Source organism: Cynocephalus volans, chromosome 15, assembly GCF_027409185.1.
Source record: "Cynocephalus volans isolate mCynVol1 chromosome 15, mCynVol1.pri, whole genome shotgun sequence".
Taxonomy (NCBI): domain Eukaryota; kingdom Metazoa; phylum Chordata; class Mammalia; order Dermoptera; family Cynocephalidae; genus Cynocephalus; species Cynocephalus volans.
In genome coordinates, this window is record NC_084474.1 from 50398782 (window position 1) to 50416511 (window position 17730).

The 17730-nt window shown below is 35.9% G+C and overlaps 1 protein-coding gene across 5 annotated transcripts in view; it reads right to left on the reverse strand.

Annotated features, from left to right (window-relative positions):
- Positions 1-4923: 4923 nt before the first annotated feature.
- CPQ (carboxypeptidase Q) overlaps positions 4924-17730 on the reverse strand; it is a 446657-nt gene continuing 433850 nt past the window's right edge. For 3 of the 5 annotated variants that reach the window (XM_063079641.1, XM_063079639.1, XM_063079640.1), the window contains exon 9: positions 5245-5357. In XM_063079641.1, the coding sequence (XP_062935711.1) occupies positions 5342-5357 (16 nt within the window). In that variant the 3' untranslated portion in view covers positions 5245-5341. Of the gene's footprint in view, positions 5358-17730 lie in introns of all 5 variants that reach the window. The other 2 variants (XM_063079637.1, XM_063079636.1) reach the window with 1 other exon arrangement.

Sequence of the window (17730 nt, forward strand, 5' to 3'; positions counted from 1 at the left end):
GATAGATGCGTTTTGTTAATATTTTGTTCATTTCTTTTTTCATCTATGATCATGAATGAAATTGGCCTGTAATTTTTCTGTACAGTCTTCAATCAAATTTTGTTACTATGATTATACTAGTCTCATAAAATGAGTTTAGAATGAGTCCCTCTTTTATACTCTGAAATAATTTTGTAAAATTGAAATTGGTTATACAAAGTTTGGTGGAACTTGTTTGTCTGGCCTAAAGAATTTGGGGGAGGGAGGGTACATTTTAAACTAATGATTTGATTTATTTGATGTTTCTAGAGATATTAAACTATTCAGTTTATTCATTAGCTAATCTAGGTGATTTACATTTTTCTAGAAATTGGTCCATTTATTCAAGTTATTCAATTATTGGAATGAAGCTTTTCATAAGTAATTTTTAGTATTTTCAAAGAACCAACTTTCGACTTTGTCGAACCTTTCTATTGAATATTTGCTGCCGGCTTCACTGATTTCTACTCATATTTTTTATTTATTTTCTAATTCTTTCTTTAAGTTTATTCTGCTATTCCTTTTTCTTCTTAAATTGAATTAGCTTATTAATTCTTTATTGGCTTTATATTTTTAGCATTTAGAACTGTAAATTTGCCTCTAAAAAACTACATACCTGCATTCAGCAAATTTTGATATGGAGAAGTTTGTGTGTGTACTATTATTCAGCTGTAAATGTTTTAATTTCAATTGTAATTCCTTCCTTGACTCATGGGTTACTTAGTAGTCATTTATTCATTTCATTACGTCATTTCTTATTTTTCAAACTCATGAGATGTTGTTTTTAGTTGATTAGTGGCATTGTGGTCACAGAATATGATATCAAATTTGTTGAGCCGTTTTTCTCATTCCATGAGGGCGGTGGTGGTGGCATTTGTTTTATTGTTAAACACTGTACCTCTACTTTTTGTGGGTACTCAGAAAATTTAACTTTCAGATTTTAACTTAGTAAAGCCTAAAGTTAGACAATGTCTTTATTCTCTTCTACAGCAATACAAGGACCTTGGAATGCTCATTACAGTAACTATCTTTCTTATTCATATGCTGTTCTAGTCACATATCTTCCTTCCATCCTTGTTTTCTTTTCAAATTATTGTTTTGTTTATTCCATATTTGTTTAAAACGATTACCACTTTCTTTGCTCTTAATTTCTATCCAGCTGCCAGGTTAAGGTGGTCAATTAGGACAGTAAGCTAAACTGAGGGTAACAATCAAGCCTAATCACTTACTGAGATAGTGTAAGCAAGAGGCAAAATAGGCACCAGCCTGTTAATGTTCCATTTTTCCCAGAGAATGGCACCAGGCAAGGGTCAGGTGAATCTAGAGCAGATAGGAGGAATCATCTCACTGCCAAAGATCCCTAAAAGATAGACTTCTTGACATTTTATGAATGGAGAACTGAGGGGTGGGGGCAGGGGAAGCACTAGAAGTAAGTGGAAAAGTGCTGAGTAAGAGTGGACCAAATTGTCTTAGTCATAAGATAAAGAAACATCCAATGGCAGGTGTCTGGGTGAGAAATGCAGATATGCAAATGTGCATGGCTGGCCTAGGGGACCTGAGTCCTTGACTGCAACTTCCTCAGGAAAACTACAATGAGCTGTCTACACTATGTCTGCGTGGGAGGGCACCTTTCTTCCATGAGGCCTGCCAGGCAAAGCCTTTGTAATTGCTTATAGTCAGGATCAAAAGATCACACCTAGATTTTGGCCTGGAACTAGTCTCCTTGCTTCTTGTATATTAGTACTCACTCTAGGATTATTTAATTTTGCTTGGAGTACACCTTTTCAAATTTCTTTTAGTGAAGGTCTGTTGGTAGTTGACTCAGTTTTTATCTGGAAATATCCTTATTTTGTACTTGTTTTTGAAAGATATTTTCACTGAGCACAGAAATTTTAGGTTAATTATTAGGTTGTCTCTCAGCATGTTGAAGATACCATCTCATTGTCTTCTGGCTTGCATTGTTGCTGTTAAGAAGCTAGCTACAAAACTAATTGTTGCTCCTTTTAAGATTATCTCTTCTTGCTTACTTCAACATCTTCTCTTTGTCTTTTGTAGTTTCTCTACATCTTTTCACTTATTGTTTGGTATTCATTGGGTTTCTTCATTCTGTGGACTGGTATAATTCATTATTTCTGAAAAATTTTCATTTATTATATCTTTAGGCAGTTCTTTGTACCATTTTCTTTTTTTCTGGAGCTCTGATTAAACATATGTTAGACAATATAACTCTATAACTCTTTTTTTAAATGTATCTTTTTATTGAAGAATAATTGATTATACACATTTTGGGGGTACAGCATTGACTACCATCACCTGTGTATAACATGTGATGATTAAATCAATATTATTAGCATATTCATTATTAAAAATCATAATTATTCTTTATGTCCCTTACTCAATCTCTCCCCAACTCTCCTCTTCCTTCCCCACTCCCACCTCTAGTAACCACAGATTTGTTCTCTCCTTCTGAAAAGGTGAAGTATGTTATTGTGATCCATCCTTCTTTCCTTCCTTCCTTAGCACCCACTTACAAGTGAGGACATGTGGTATTTCTCTTTCTGTGTCTGGCTTATTTCACTTAACATAATTTTCTCCAGGTTCATCCACATTGTTGCAAATGGCAGAATTTCTTTCTTTTTTAGGGCTGAGTAGTATTCCATTGTGTATATATACCACATTTTCCTTATCCAGTTGTCCGTCAGTAGACATTTAGGTTGATTCCATTTAAGCTGGAACTTGGGAGTGCAGGTATCCCTTTGACATGATGATTTCAGTTCTTTTGGGTATATACCCAGAAGTGGGATTGCTGGATCATATGGTAGTTCTATTTGTAGTTTTTTGAGAAACTTCCGTACTGTTTTTCACAGTGGCTGCACTATTTTGCAGTCCCACCAACAGTGTAGAAGAGTTCTCCTTTCTCCACATCCTTCCCAGCATTTGTTATTCTTGGTCTTTTTAATAATAGCCAATTTAACTGGGGTGAGATGTTATCTCAATGTGGTTTTGATTTGCATTTCCCCATACTTCTTAAACTCTCATTCATAATTTTCATATTTTTGACTTTTTGTGCTAAATTCTCAGTGATTTCTTCATTATTATCTTTATAAATTCTCATATTAAATTGGTAAAATTGGTCCCCTAATTGTTAAATTTCACTTATTATAGCTCATATTTCTAGAAGTTCTATTTGGTTCTTTTTATAATATTCTTGATCATTTTTTATAGTCCCTTTCTCTCTGTTCTATTTTCAATCCCCTTTTTTTTACTTCCTTAAACAAAATTGACATAGTTTTTAAAATTCTCAACCTAAAAATTCCAAGATCAGAGGACATTATGAATTAATTCTGTTGTTGTCTTTTTTGGTTTGCTCTTGCTCAAAATGTTATGGTTCCTGTTTTTTTCTTTTTGACTGTGAATTTATATATTTTTTAAACTTTATTTGTGGGAATTTCTTTGGATCTCTACTTAGCACATATTCTATCATGGTAACTTTCTTTGCAGTTCTTAGAGTTATTTTTAGTTCACCATCGTATTGAGGATAATATTTAGAGCCTCATTCTTGTTGGGGTTCTCTAGCATCCTTAATATGGCAAGATCTGGGATTTGTCTACAGCTCCCTGAGCCCTGAAAGGCTGTAAAAATGGGATTTAAGTTTGCCACATTCTTCAAATTTTCCCAAAGAGAAAGCTGGTTTAATGTTTTGTGTATCTCTCTTGGTACATGCCTTTAGGAAGTCTTTCATCTGGAATTCTTTCCTTTTTAACAGTTTAGTCATACTTAAGAAAATGTTTCTCAGATGTTATCTAGTATTTCTAGCCATTTTCAGTGTAAAGGCTGGAGTACTGGTCTGCTACTTTGCTGGAAATGAAAGACTCTCCTCTGTCCTTCAGTGTTTTTAATTATTACCATTAATAAAACTGATACTTTGTCTTCTCCTTCTGAGAGTCCAATTACATATATATTAGACCATTTGATATTGTCTCACAATTTTTGGATGATCCATTCTGGCATTTTTTTTTTAATTCACTCTTTCTTCTCTTAGTGCTTCACTTTGGATAACTTTTATCGACCTATATTCAAGTTCATTGATTCTTTATTCAGCCTTGTCCAGTCTGCTGATGAGCCCAACAAAGAAATTTTTAATCTATGACACTGTATTTTTTTATTTTAACTTTTACATTTGACTGTTTTCTCTCTGCTCAAATTCTCCTTCTGTTCATGTGTACAGTCCACTTTTCCTATTAGATCTTTAACATATTAATCACAGCTATGTTAAACTGCCTCTCTGATAGTTCCAACGTCTGGGTTATTTTTAGTCTGGTTGGCTTAATTACTTTATTAACGAGTTTATTTTTTCTTGCTCTTTTTAGTTTGTCTTGTAATTTTTTTTATTGAGTACTAGACATTGTATGAGGAAGAATAGTAGAGACTGTCCACAGAGTGAGTGGGGATCAGTGTTTTTGCCTTGTGATTATTTAGCCTCTCTGACCTTCAATTTTGTTATCAGCAAATTGTGAATAAGCTCCAACTTCATTTGGAAATGTATGAAATATATAAAACATAAATGTAAAATGACATTATTTATCTAGTGATAGATCCTAGTACTTATCTTTAATAAAGCAATTGGATTGTATATACTTGATATGTTTCCTAAATGGGGACATCTTTTTTTCCCTGTTAATTAAAAAATTCCATGTATCATTTCAAAATTCACATAATATAATAATGTACAAATTGGAAAGCCAAATGCCCTCATACCTTCAATTAAGATTATACTACAATTGTGTAATTCCTGCACACCTTCAATAAAATTACCACAATAATTGATGTTTTTGTATTTGACTTAATGTTCATAAATGAACACATAAAAACCAGAGATCTTCCAAAGATTTACTCAGTGTTTATTTTCAAAGTAGAAACAATATTTCTAAAAGTTGGTATAAAGACATACCCCCACTATGATCCCTACCATATCTTGATTATATGTGGTGGTGGGCACCATTCCTTATTCTAGAAAAAGAGAATTTGGAAAATACCAAGTAAGATGACAACAGAAAGTATAAAAAAGGGTTGTGCTTTGAAGATGAACCCATGAAATTGTTTTGTGAAAGGGTGTTTGAAGCTGCAGACCCAGGATTCCTGGCTAGAATGGATGAGAGTGCTTTCTAGCTCTTGCTAGGACCTAGGCAGCATTTCTTCAATGTCGGCAATGACGTAAGCGACAACAGCCCAAACAGCAGCAGCAACATTCATCTGTTTTGGATCCATGACAGTCATGGTGTCTCCATGGGAATGATGGAAGGAGAAATATTTGTATAAGTCATCACGTAGGCTGGCTCCTAAGGGGAAAAGAGGAAAAATTCTTAGAGGAGTACTGTGACAGACACTGCTGAATAACTACCTCTCCCCTTTCCCTTTTGCCTGCTCCTACTATACAGGCTGCAGTGGAAAATTACTTTCCCATGTTCTCTTGCAGCAAGAAATGGCCATGTGATACCATTTTGACTATTAGGATATGAGTGGCAGGCTGTGAGATAGTTCTAGGAAAGCCTTTATTTTGCTGACAAAAGAGTCAGGAAAATGCCCCTTATGCTGCGTTAAAGATAGACCAGAAGTTTGGAGCTGCATGGGGCAAAAAGCCCACATACTAGAAATGGCAGAGTGGAAATCAAAAGGGGCCTGCATTTAGAAAATATTGCTCACCCACTGAACAAGCTCTGCACTGACTACTTCTGGATAAGTAACTGATACAAATGTCCTCATATTTATAAAAAGACAGTATCTTCTTTGTATGTGAAAGAGTGCAAATTATTTACCTTACTGCATACATACGAAAGTCAATACTCCTTTGTTCAAGTTTTCCTTCTCAAATCATACATTTACTTCCTGCAGTCATAAAAACCCCAGCAACCTCAAAGGCACCAGCAGGAGTCTCTGCCCCACTTTAAACCTCTCTTCTCACTCAAGTATGAAACTAGTGAAAAGCTAATCAGATTCTCAAAGGAACTTCACTGTTTCTTATTCATTCCTGAAAACCTAGTAGGCCCATCTTGGGGATTCTAGCTGCACTTCTCTAGCCTCTAGCTAGCTCAATTAATTGGTTGGTTGTTTTATTGTAAAATACACCATACATACATAAGATTATAGAGAACATGAATGTTTATTAAAAGGGTGACAATATAAAAAGTATACATGTGTCCATAACTCAATGCATGAAAGATACTGCAAGTACTTTTGAAACCCATTTTATGACTCCTCTCCCCCAATTGTAGATCCTTTCCTCCTTCCAGAGGTACCCACTATCGTGTCCTGCTTATTAGCCACTCCTTGCTTTTCTTTATAGTTTTACCACATATATATATAACTACACATATATATAACTATATGTGTGTGTGTATGTGTGTGTGTGTGTAGAATTGGGGTTGCTTATAACAAATACTTGAAAATGTGGAAACAGCTTTGGAACTGTGTGTTGAGGAGAGGCTGCAGGAATTTGGAAGAACATGCTCAAAAAAGCCTAGATGCTGGGGAAAGTTTGGAAGATAAAACCAGGGAAAGTTTTAGAGATTGGTTTAATGGCGGTGAACAGAATGCTTATGGAAATATGGACTGAAAAGACCATTCTAAGGAGGTCACAGATAGAAATAAAATGCAAAGAAAGGGGGGCAAAGATCACCCTTGCTATGAACTGGCAAGGAACTTAGCTGCAGTCTGTTCATGCTCAAAGGTTTTTCGGAATGTGGAACTTACGGGCGCTGAGCAAGGGTATTTGCAGAAGAAACTTCTAAGCAGCAAAGCATTAAGGAAGCTGCATGGTTATTTGCAACAGCCTGTGCTGAGTTATGGCAGCAAAGGCATGAGGTAAAGGCAGAATTTACAATTCAAAAGAAAGCAGATGGCAAAAAATTATGAGGGGTCTTCAAAAAGTTCATAGAAGGATTTGTATTATCTTTCAATTCAGTTTTTTTCATGAACTTTTTCAAAGTTCCTATATATGTAAGTGTATATCTGTTTATCTATCATCTATATGTCAGTAGATAGACATATACAATTTTAAAAAGTGCCTGCTTTTGAACCAAATCCTCCAGATACATTTCTGCAACTTGCTTTGTCCACCCAAACATACATAAGATTTATCTAATTTTGTGTACAGCTGTAGTATTTTCATTTTTTATCACTGTAAATGATCTCATTGTGTTTATCCCATTTCCTGTCAATAGGCATTTAGGTTGTTTCCAGTTTTCTGTTATTATATGCTGCTATCAACATTCTCTAGGTTCTAAATGTAGAAGTGGAATTGCTGGGCTATAGAGTATGTACGAGGGTACTTCAAAAAGTTTGTTGAAAAACAGAATTGAAAGATAATCTGAATCTTTTCATGAATTTTTGAAGTCCCTTCATATGTGTTTAATCTTACTATGCAATTTCAAAATGTTTTCCTTTTTAAGTTATACTTCCACTATTAATATATGAGTCTTTCTCTTGCTTTACACACTGTTCAGCATTTGGTATTGTCAATTTAATTTTTGCTAATTTGGTGAGTGTGAAATGTTATCTCATTATCATTTTTAAAATTATTAATAAGATTGAGCATGTTTTCCATCTTTTTTCCAGTCATTTATGTTTTCTCTTTTGTGAAATGCCTGTTCATGCCTTTTGCCCATTTTTTGACTGTTTTGTTTGTCTTTTTCTTACTGATTTGTAGGAGTTCTTAACATTTTTTAGACACTAATCTTCTGTTGGTAGGAAGTTTGTATATATAATTTCCCAGTTTGTGGCTCATCTCTTTACCCTATTTAGTGTGATGAATAAGTTTTTAGTTGATGAATAAGTGTTCTTGCTTTTAATGTACTTGAATTTTATGAACCTTTTCCTTCATGATTTGTACTTTTAAGTCTTGTTTAATTATTCCCTACCCTAATATCATATATTCTCTGATGTTTTATTCCAAAATTTTTAAAATTCTGCTTTCCATTTTTAAATTCTCCATCAATCTAGAATTAGAATTGATTTTTGTGTAAGGTACATAGTAAGCTTCTATTTTTATTTTTCAGTTGTCCAGAAACATTTATTGACTAGCACATTCTCTTTCCCCACTGATCTGTAGTATCAGTGTTGCCATATATCATGTTTCTTATATGTGAAAGTTTGTTGTTTTAGGGCTTTCTATTCTGTTCCAGTAGTCTATAGGTGCATTTCTGTAACAATACCACACTATCTTAATTGCTATCACTGCTTTTTTTTTTTTTTTGGTGGCTGGCTGGGACAGGGATCAAACCCTGGACCTTGATGTTTATCAGCATCATGCTCTAACCAACTGAGCTAAGTGGCCAGCCCTGTCATTGTTATTCAGTCCTTGATATCTGGCAGGGCAAGTTTTCTCACGTTCTGTTCCTTCTCCTTCAGTGTGTTCTGACTATTCTTAACAGCTTGCTTTTCCAGATAAATTGCAGAGTCATTTAAACATTCTACAAAAATTATTTTGGGATTTTGATTGAAATTGTGTTAATCTGTATATCAGTTTGGGGAGAACCTCACTTTATTAGGATACTGTGTTCTTATCCATGAAAATGATGTGTTGATATGTGTTTCTCTTTAAGTCTTCTGTAATGTCTTTAAAGTTTCATAATACAGTTTTGCGTACAATTTATTAGTTTTCTTTCCTCGACGGCTTATACTTTTTGTTGCTATTGTAAATTATACCTTTAAATTCTGTTTGTGGCTATTTTGTTTTGGCATCAGGGTATATCTGATTTATAAAATGGTGTTCCTTCTTTTTCTAAATTCTGGAATAGTTTGTGTAAGATTGGAGTTATTTATTTCCTGGTTATTTTGTAGAAATTTTTACAAAACCATCTAAGTCTGATACTTCTTTATAGTAACAATTTTCACTAATGATTCAATTTCTTTCATGGTTATTGGGCTATTCAAATTTTGTATTTATTCTTGAATTAACTTTGGAAATTACATTTTACTAGGAATTTGTGAGTTTTGCCAAAATATTCAAAATAATCAAGATAAAGTTGTCAATAGTGCACTGTTTTTATTTTTGTTGATGTCTGAAGCCTCTAGAATTCATTCCTGAAGCCTCTTTTTCATTCCTGATTTTGATATCTGTGTCTTCTTCTTTGTCCATCAATCTTGGCAGTGGTTTGTTAGTTTTATTTATCTTTTGAAGAAAAAAAAAAGATGACAACTTTTGGTTTTTTGGATACTTTCTATTATATAGTAGTTTTTCTTTCATTGATTTCTACTGTTATGTTTTATTTTATTTATTTTTGTGGCTGGCTGGTATGGGTATCCAAAACCCTTGACCTTGGTGTTCCAACACCATGTTCTAACCGAGCTAACCGGCCAGCCACTGCTCTTATGTTTATTATTTTCCCCCATTCTATTTTGGGGTTTATTTGCTTTTCTTTTTCTACCTTCTTGAGTTGAATGCTCAGCTTATTACTTTGCAGAGTTGCTTTGTCTCTAGCACAGGCAGTGAGGCTACAATCTTCCCCCTAATACTGTTTTAGCTGTATCCCACCAGTTCTGATTAGTATTTTCATGATCATTCAGTTCTAAATATTTGTTAATTTCTAGTTTGATTTTTTTCTTTGACTCATGAGTTAGAATGTTTTTTTTTTAATTTTCAAAAGTAGGGGGTTTCCTTAGTATTTTTTTATTATTGATTTTTAATTTAACTATTAAAGAACGTGGGCTATATGATATTCTTTGAATTTTACTGACATTTGCTCTATGGCCTATTATATAATCCATTTTTATAAATGTTCCATGTATATTTTAAAAATGTGCTTTCAGTGTTCTGTGTATGTACATTAGGTCAAGCTTATTAACTATGTTCTTCAAACTTTTTAACTTCTTACTGATTTGTTGTCTATTTAATCTATCAGTTTTGAGAGAGATGTATAAAAATGTCCCTCTGTGATTTTGAATATTTTTTTTCTTGTAGTTCTAGAATTTCTTTTTTATGTATTTCAAAGTTATGCTATTAGGGGCATACAAATTTAGAATTATATTTTCCTGGTAAACTGAAATTTTTACTAATATATAGTCATCCTCATCATATGTTGTAATGCTTTTTGTCTTGAAGTCTAGTTTTTCCTAATATTTAATATAGCTACACCCACTTCCCTTTGCTTATTATTACCCTAGCGTGTCTTTTCCCATTATTTTACTTGCAGTCTTCCTCTGTCCTCATTTTTTTAGGGTTTCTGAATAGTTTAAAGTTGAATTTTTAAAATCTAGTCTAACATCTTTCATTTTTAACTAGAGAGTATAATCCATGTATGCAGATTGTGATTATTATTAAACTGAATTTATTTATACCATCTTTTTTAGCCTTCTATTTGCTCATTGTGTTTTCTAGATTTCTTTTCTCCCTTTCTTGTCTTCTTTTGGGTTGATTTTTTTCCCTCCTCTCACTCCTTTTTCCTTCTACTAGTTTGGAAGTTACACACTTTATTTCAATCTGTTAGTGGGGACCTTAGAAGTCATAGCTTGCATATTTATAAGTCTAAAGTTAATCAATATCTTACATAAGGACACCATGGACCTCAACTTTTGTGCTTGTCCTAGATGCACTTGCTGCTCAGTAAAACCCACGCTCTAGGCAAACAAGGATCCCCAGACAAATGCCAGGCTCCAGAGTCTTCTTACCTCTGTAGATTCTCACTGTATTACTTCTTACCTCTGAGGAATTCCCTTACTTTGCTTTCTGCTAAGCCATGCATTATAAAAAGACAATTATTGTTTTATCCAACAGTTACTGTGGGAGAAGAGAGGGGTATTTCAATGAACTCCTGGTAACCACATTGCCAGAGTTCTCATCTCCCAATCTTCCATATCCTGTCCTGTGGATTGGACACTGTCCTTGTTTTGAACCCTCTGTTGCCCCACAATGCCATCCCCTATCTATTCCCCTCAAACCCTTTGCTCTGGAGTAGTGAACTTGGGATTTCAACAGACAGATATGGGTATAAGTAGGTAAACAGAATATGTTAGCATTCCAGTTTGGGTGATGTGGGGGTAACTTGGGCTAATTATTGGCAGATAAAGTTGGCAACCATTGTGGAAGGTTCAAAATGTAAGGCTGAAAATAGACTGAATGTAGTTCGTAAATGTGAAGCCATGGCGGGGTCAATGGACAGGAAGGTGAGGCGACTAGAGCTGTAGCTTAGGGAGATGCTCCAGAAAAATATGGAGGAGGAGTTGTGTGAACAATAATGCAGGTGCGGAGACAGTTGTGGAAGAGGTATAGTCTGGGGGACAGGTGACAGGGATCTGGGCCAGATGATGACATCTCGGCCTCTGGAATTTTCTGGAAGGCATGTGGATGAAGATAACCACACTTCCCAGTGGAAAGGCCAGAAGTCCATCTTAAAATGAGAAAATTCTTTAAGCCATGAGTTCACAGCACACCCAGGAGAGACAAATCTGTGTGTTTACTCTGGTAGTAGCTGGAAGCATTTTAACAGAAACCATGACATTTTAGAATTAGTTGAAGCTGGTGGGGAGCATGTGCTCTCTGGACCCCAGAGAGTGTCAGGTGAATGTCAAATTCATACACAAGTTAAGGGCAAAGTCAAGTAGATCCAAGAACATAAGTTACTGAGGGTGGTTGGAGGATGAATTAGAATTGTGGATGTCAGGAAACAGGAAGGGACATTTAATTCCAGCAGACAGAGTATGGCTCACTTGGGGTTGTTTTCTCTCATTCAGAGCTTCTTAAAGACACTGCATGGTGGCCGACAGAAAAAGGCTCCAAATCCCATAATGAAAAAAATAGAGGCAAGAAATATTTGTGCATGCCCTCTTTAGGCCTCCAAAATTCCTTTTCTGTCTCAGACTGAAAGAATTTGGCTGCCTCCCTTTGGAACCAGTGACTTAAGAAAGGCATTTCCTTAGATATCATCTAAGTTCCCATGAACATTCTACAAAACTAAAACAACTCCAGAAAATCCTATATCAGCAGTGAGAACGCTGATAACCACGGGAGATAGAAGGGTGGGTGTTTTGGCTGCCTTGCAGCTTTGTCTGCAATTCCAAGGAGACATTTTATCAGTGACAGCTACTGATCTAATAGATCAGCACTGAGGGAGATCCTGCATTTTAATTTCTGAGAGCACCTGACATCGCAGGAGTGGGGGGAGGAATTTTAACTATCCCTAGGTATAAATTGCATAGTGTCTTTTGACAGATATATGAGCTTGGAACAGGGAATCATCGAATGCTTTTTAGAAAGAGAAAGCTGGTAGAAGGAGTCTGCTCCAAAGGCCAATATTCTCCCCTGGAAACAACCTACAGCATTATTAGGGCAGTTAGGAATTTATTTCCATTGGAGGTTTGGAATTTAGGGATGAAAAGGCATATCCTTCAGCATGTCAGCCAAGGAAAAGTTGGACCTAGTCAGGGAGATATAGCCAAGAGAATATGGGATTCAGAGGCAGATAGGTCTGGGTCAAGTTCAGACTCTTCTGCTTAATAAGTGGGTGACTTTGAAAGAATCATGTAAGGCCATTCAACTTCAGTTTCCTCAATCACGAAATAGGGCTAATCATACCCAACTACCAAGATGCTTGTGAGGATTAGTAGGTATTCAATTAATTCCTTATTTTAGCTGTTATATATCCACCAGCATGACCCAATATATCCACAGCATTATGATCAAGTAAATATAACTTGGAGGATTTAAAATTCTAAAATAAAAAAACAAAGTTCTGATGATTGTTTTTAAAGATGGAACAGTTTGATTGTGAGGTCTATTCTATATGACTCTGCCTCGACCCCGGTTTATTTTCCCTCTTCCTCCTTCCCTTGCCCCTTCTTTCTCTCACTCTATGAATCTTTTTTGTAAACATTCATCTCACAGAAAATATTTTCCAACTATGTGACTCGGTGAAGACAATCCATGAATATTGTAAGAAATACCCAGGCTGCCCCATACTGTTCACAGCAGATTTTAATCTTCACAGGGAGATCTCAGTAATGACTGTGGTCTGTGCAGGATACTGGAACAAGACTGAATACCTGCTAATTTCTGAAGAGATGGGTGGGCAAATTCACAAGGATTCTCACAGCCTTCTCTTATTGTATGTTTACTCTCATTCATATGTAATCAGTTGGTTTTTATGTATACAAATTAAGCTATTTATGTTATGATAAGTTTTTGAAAGACGTTTGAAGGCTTTGAAAGCTTAAATTCAAATCTGTTATTTTAGTGCATACACTGGCTGCTGCAATGCTGCATGAAGAATGGACTCACAGGCAAGCAGCTGTGGAAAATCCGTTGCTCCTTTATAAACAGATCTTGAACAGTGTGGGGTATGCAATTTAATTGCAATGGAATGTATTATATACATTGCTTGATCATAATAATTATGGGGTTAAAGAAGAATGTAAGAATGTTATGGTCTTAATGTACTCCCTGCTAAAAAACTTAGTCCCCCTAGAATCCATAAAATGATAAAAATATATTTAAATTTTAATTAAAATTATTTTTTCAAAAACATTATCAAATAAAGAAACATTATTACCAAAAAAATTAGAAAATCAATTCATGAATCTTACAGACATTTACTCTCTCTTTTCAAGGGGGCAGTTTAATCCCTACTGTATTAAATCTTATTGAAAATTAGAGTCAGAAGCAGTTAATGAATAGCTTCCTAACCCACAGCTCCCCAGAAGAGAAAGCAACTCATGAGAGGGGGGGAAAGGAAAGAAAAACACATGACAGGACAGGAAAGGAAAGAAAAAAAAAATCCCCTATCAAAACTCCATGACAAGTATTATACTTTTAGTTTCTAAACTCTCAAACTACCCAAGAATCTCCAACCTTGTGCTAAAAAGTTTCAGGTGTGCCCCCAAGTTGTGCACCTTCCATCTCTTCGGAAAACTTGGGTTGGCTGCTGGGATAATTTCGACCATGTAACTTAGGTCAACATCAACACACCTGGTGGAGCTCCAGGTCACAGGGTACCTGACTGCATGGTAATGAGTTATCTTCCCATCAAGTTGAAGAGCTGTAGGGCAGCAGTAAGACTAGGTAATATGTACTCCATGAAGACAGCAGTACAGGCTCCCCACAAAGGGGAACAGCAAGATTAATAGTTACAATTTGTTGAGTGTCTCCTGTGTACTTAGGGCTTTTTGGAGATTATTTCATTTAGTTCTCCCAATGACCCCATGAGGGAGTGATCATCATGTGTCATTAACAGATGGAAAATAGATTTAAGAAACTTGTCTCGAGTCACAGAAGTGGTAGAGAGAGAATTCAAACCCAGGTGTCTCTGATCTAAAACCCATGCTCTGCTCCTTCTCTCACTGCCCTGTCTCGGGAAATCTGCTTTTTCCTCAGAGGAAACTGTCTGCTTTACTTGCTCCCTTTGCTGTTCTGGTCTTCCATCCCCATTCCTACCTCATGATAAGGAGATAAAAAGGAGTTGAAAGTATGCTGTGCCATGAAACGTGAAGACTTGAATTACATTCACACCTGACACCTATCCCGCTGCTTTGCCTGGCCACACCCTGTAGGCTTGCCAGGCCTCCTGGGATTTCCTGATCATTCTATCTAAAGCCCACGCTCCCTCCTGTCACTCAATATCTCCCTTACCCTTTTTTTTCTTTTTCTTCTCTTTTTCAGAGCAACTTATTACCTGAGACTATATTCTTCTTATAATAGTTTTGTTATCTTGCCTGTCTTTTCCACTAGAATTTAAGTTTCTTAAGAGCAGGGACTTTGTCTTTCTCACCTCAACCTTCAATGCCTGGCATACGGTAGATACTCAACAAATATCTGTTCAATCACTGAAAAAATAAATGAATGAATTACCAAATATCTAATGGGACAAAAGCAGAGATAAATGTTGGCTTCAACCTCCCTCTCTACAGCAATTTTTGGTAAGAAAAATTTCACTTTCTGGGGATTCTGCTTTCAGCTTGTGCCTTGGGGAATGACAAGTAGGTATTCCTTACCAAAACATGCAAACATATACTTACACATATAAGCTGAGACCCAGACACTCTATTATGTACTACTCAATATGTTCCTATTCTTTTTACCACTGTTATGAAAATTATCCATAACTTGAAAATAAGGCAAAAAGGTAGGCAGCTCATCCTTTCAGCGTCGTTCAGGGCCCAAGTCCACCCAAAGATTATTTAGGAGAATGGACTTATTTTGACTCACTGCTCACTACTGATTAAATGTCTCAGACTTAGTGAAGTTACATGTTAATTTATAGATGTCTCTAAGAGATGAAAATGATTTTTGTCTCTTAGAACAGATAATCTCAAATGTTATGGTTTATTGGCCTCTTAAGACATAAACCAGTTTTTATCTAACCAAGCAATTTTTTCCTAATATTTCTTTACTAAATTGCATAAACTTAAGTTTTTCTAATACTCTTTGAATTGGTGTTAACATCTTACTGATTCCCTTGTTCACTCATGAATTGAATAAAATCTTGGACCTGTACTCATTCATTTTATACTTGCATGAGTCATGATTTTACCTTTTAGAAAATTTTACTTTACCACCATCCAACTAAAAACGCTAAAAGACCAATCACATTTATATGTATCTTTGCAAAAGTTAAACGACTCATAGTCACAATCAGTGATTTTATCCATGATTACCCTAATAAGCAAGAGCACTGAACAAACTGGTCACCAACCTAAAGGCCGGCCTTCCGTTAGAAAGTTTGCCTTCTCCCTGTATATAGTGGATGGTCTCAGATATGAGGAGGATTAGGGAAAAAAGAAACATAAATTATATATATATATATATATATATATATATATATATATACACACACACACACACATGAACAAATATATGTGTATATATGAAGAGAAAGAAAAATATGTACATACAGTAGTCACCCGTTTGTCCAAAGTTCACTCTCTGTGCTCAACCGTGGTCCAAAAATATTAAGTGAAAAATTCCAGAAATAAACAACTCATAAGTTTTAAATTGCATGCCGTTCTGAGTAGCGTGATGAAATCTTGTGCCATCCTGCCCGGGATGTGAATACACTGTATACACTATGGTCCCTTAGCCATATAGTAGCCATCTCGTTATCCAGGTTGACTGTCACCAGTATGGCACTGTTTGTGTTCAAGTCATCGTTATTTGACTTAATAATGGCCCCAAAGTGCAAGAGAAGTGGTGTGGGCAAAGCAAGGCATAAAGTGCTTCTGTTAAGTGAGAAGGTGAAAGTTCTCAACTTACTAAGGAAATAGAAAAATTCATATGCTGAGGTTGCAAAGATCTATGGTAAGAACAAACCTTCTATCCGTGAAATTGTGAAGAAGAAAAAGAAATTCATGCTGGTTTTGCTGTGGCACCTCCAACTGCAAACATTATGGCCACAGTGCATGCCAAGTGCTTAGTTAAATTGGAAAAGGCATTAAATTTATGGGTGGAAGACTTGATTGGAAACATGCTCTGATTTACAGAAATCAGTTTGATACTACCTGTGGTTTCAGGTATCCACTGGGGGTCTTGGAACTTATCCTCTGCGGATAAGGGGAGTCCATCGTATGTGTTAATGTGTCTGTGTGTGTATAACATTTGGCTCTTCCTCAACACCCACCCATCCCTTAATACTCTTTATTTCGTCCTTGATCTTCCTCATACCTTCCACATGACTCTAGGTTCCTTATCTTTGCATTTGTAATTTTATGTGTGTGCATGTGTGTCATAAACATATGTAGCTATAAACACCCACCCAAACCTCTCTACCACTCTCTCTCTCGTTTGTTTTTGTTTGTTTGTTTGTTTGTTTGTTTTAAAAAAGATGATTGGTAAGGGGATCTTAACCCTTGGCTTGGTGTTGTCAGCACCATGCTCTCCCAAGTGAGGTAATCGGCCATCTCTATATAGGGATCCAAACCCATGGCCCTGGTGTTATCAGCACCATGCTCTTCCAAGTGAACCACAGGCCAGCCCCTCTCTCTCTTGTTTTCTAACACAAACTAATATTGACACTTCTTCTGAGAGGGGTGATTTTGAAACATACTCATGTTTATATATCAGTTCCAATTTATTTCTTCTCCTTTATCCTACAGAGTTTGTTTCCCACTCTTCATTCATGGCCTGATGTCAATAAAGTTCCTTACCTAGCTGTGCCAGTGTGGCTCCTTGTGAATGCCTTTTTGCAGTTCTCTCCATACCTGGGGAATGATGCTCACTAAGAAAACACTGGTAAAAACTGTTCTGACACAATATACTGTGACAACATTCAATGCATTCGGGTATTTGGGCCTGAAAATAATCTAAAGATGGTTTTCAGTGTGGAGTTTATAATGAAAGCTTTATAGTCATCATGGTTTTATATAATTGTGTTCGAGTGGACAGGTTTTTGATTTTTGGCTACAAATACAGGAGGTTATGAAGTCACTGAGCAGTAGAAGGAAGGTTTTGCAGATAAGACATTTGAACTTATCCTTCTTCCCCCACAGCTCCATGCCCACCTCCCATTCTGTTGGCAAGCAGAAACAAAGCAATTAGACAAGTGGGAAATATTACATGGGTATGCTTTTTGTGACCAAATTCCCATCCTGAATATGGATAATTCAGCAAGGCTGGTTGGCAAGAATATTGTAGGAATGCTCAGGTGACACACTAGAGCTGGAGTCCCAATTTTGTCAGCCATTCTTAAATGATTATAGCACTGGAGGCCAACTGGTCAACAGTCAGTAATA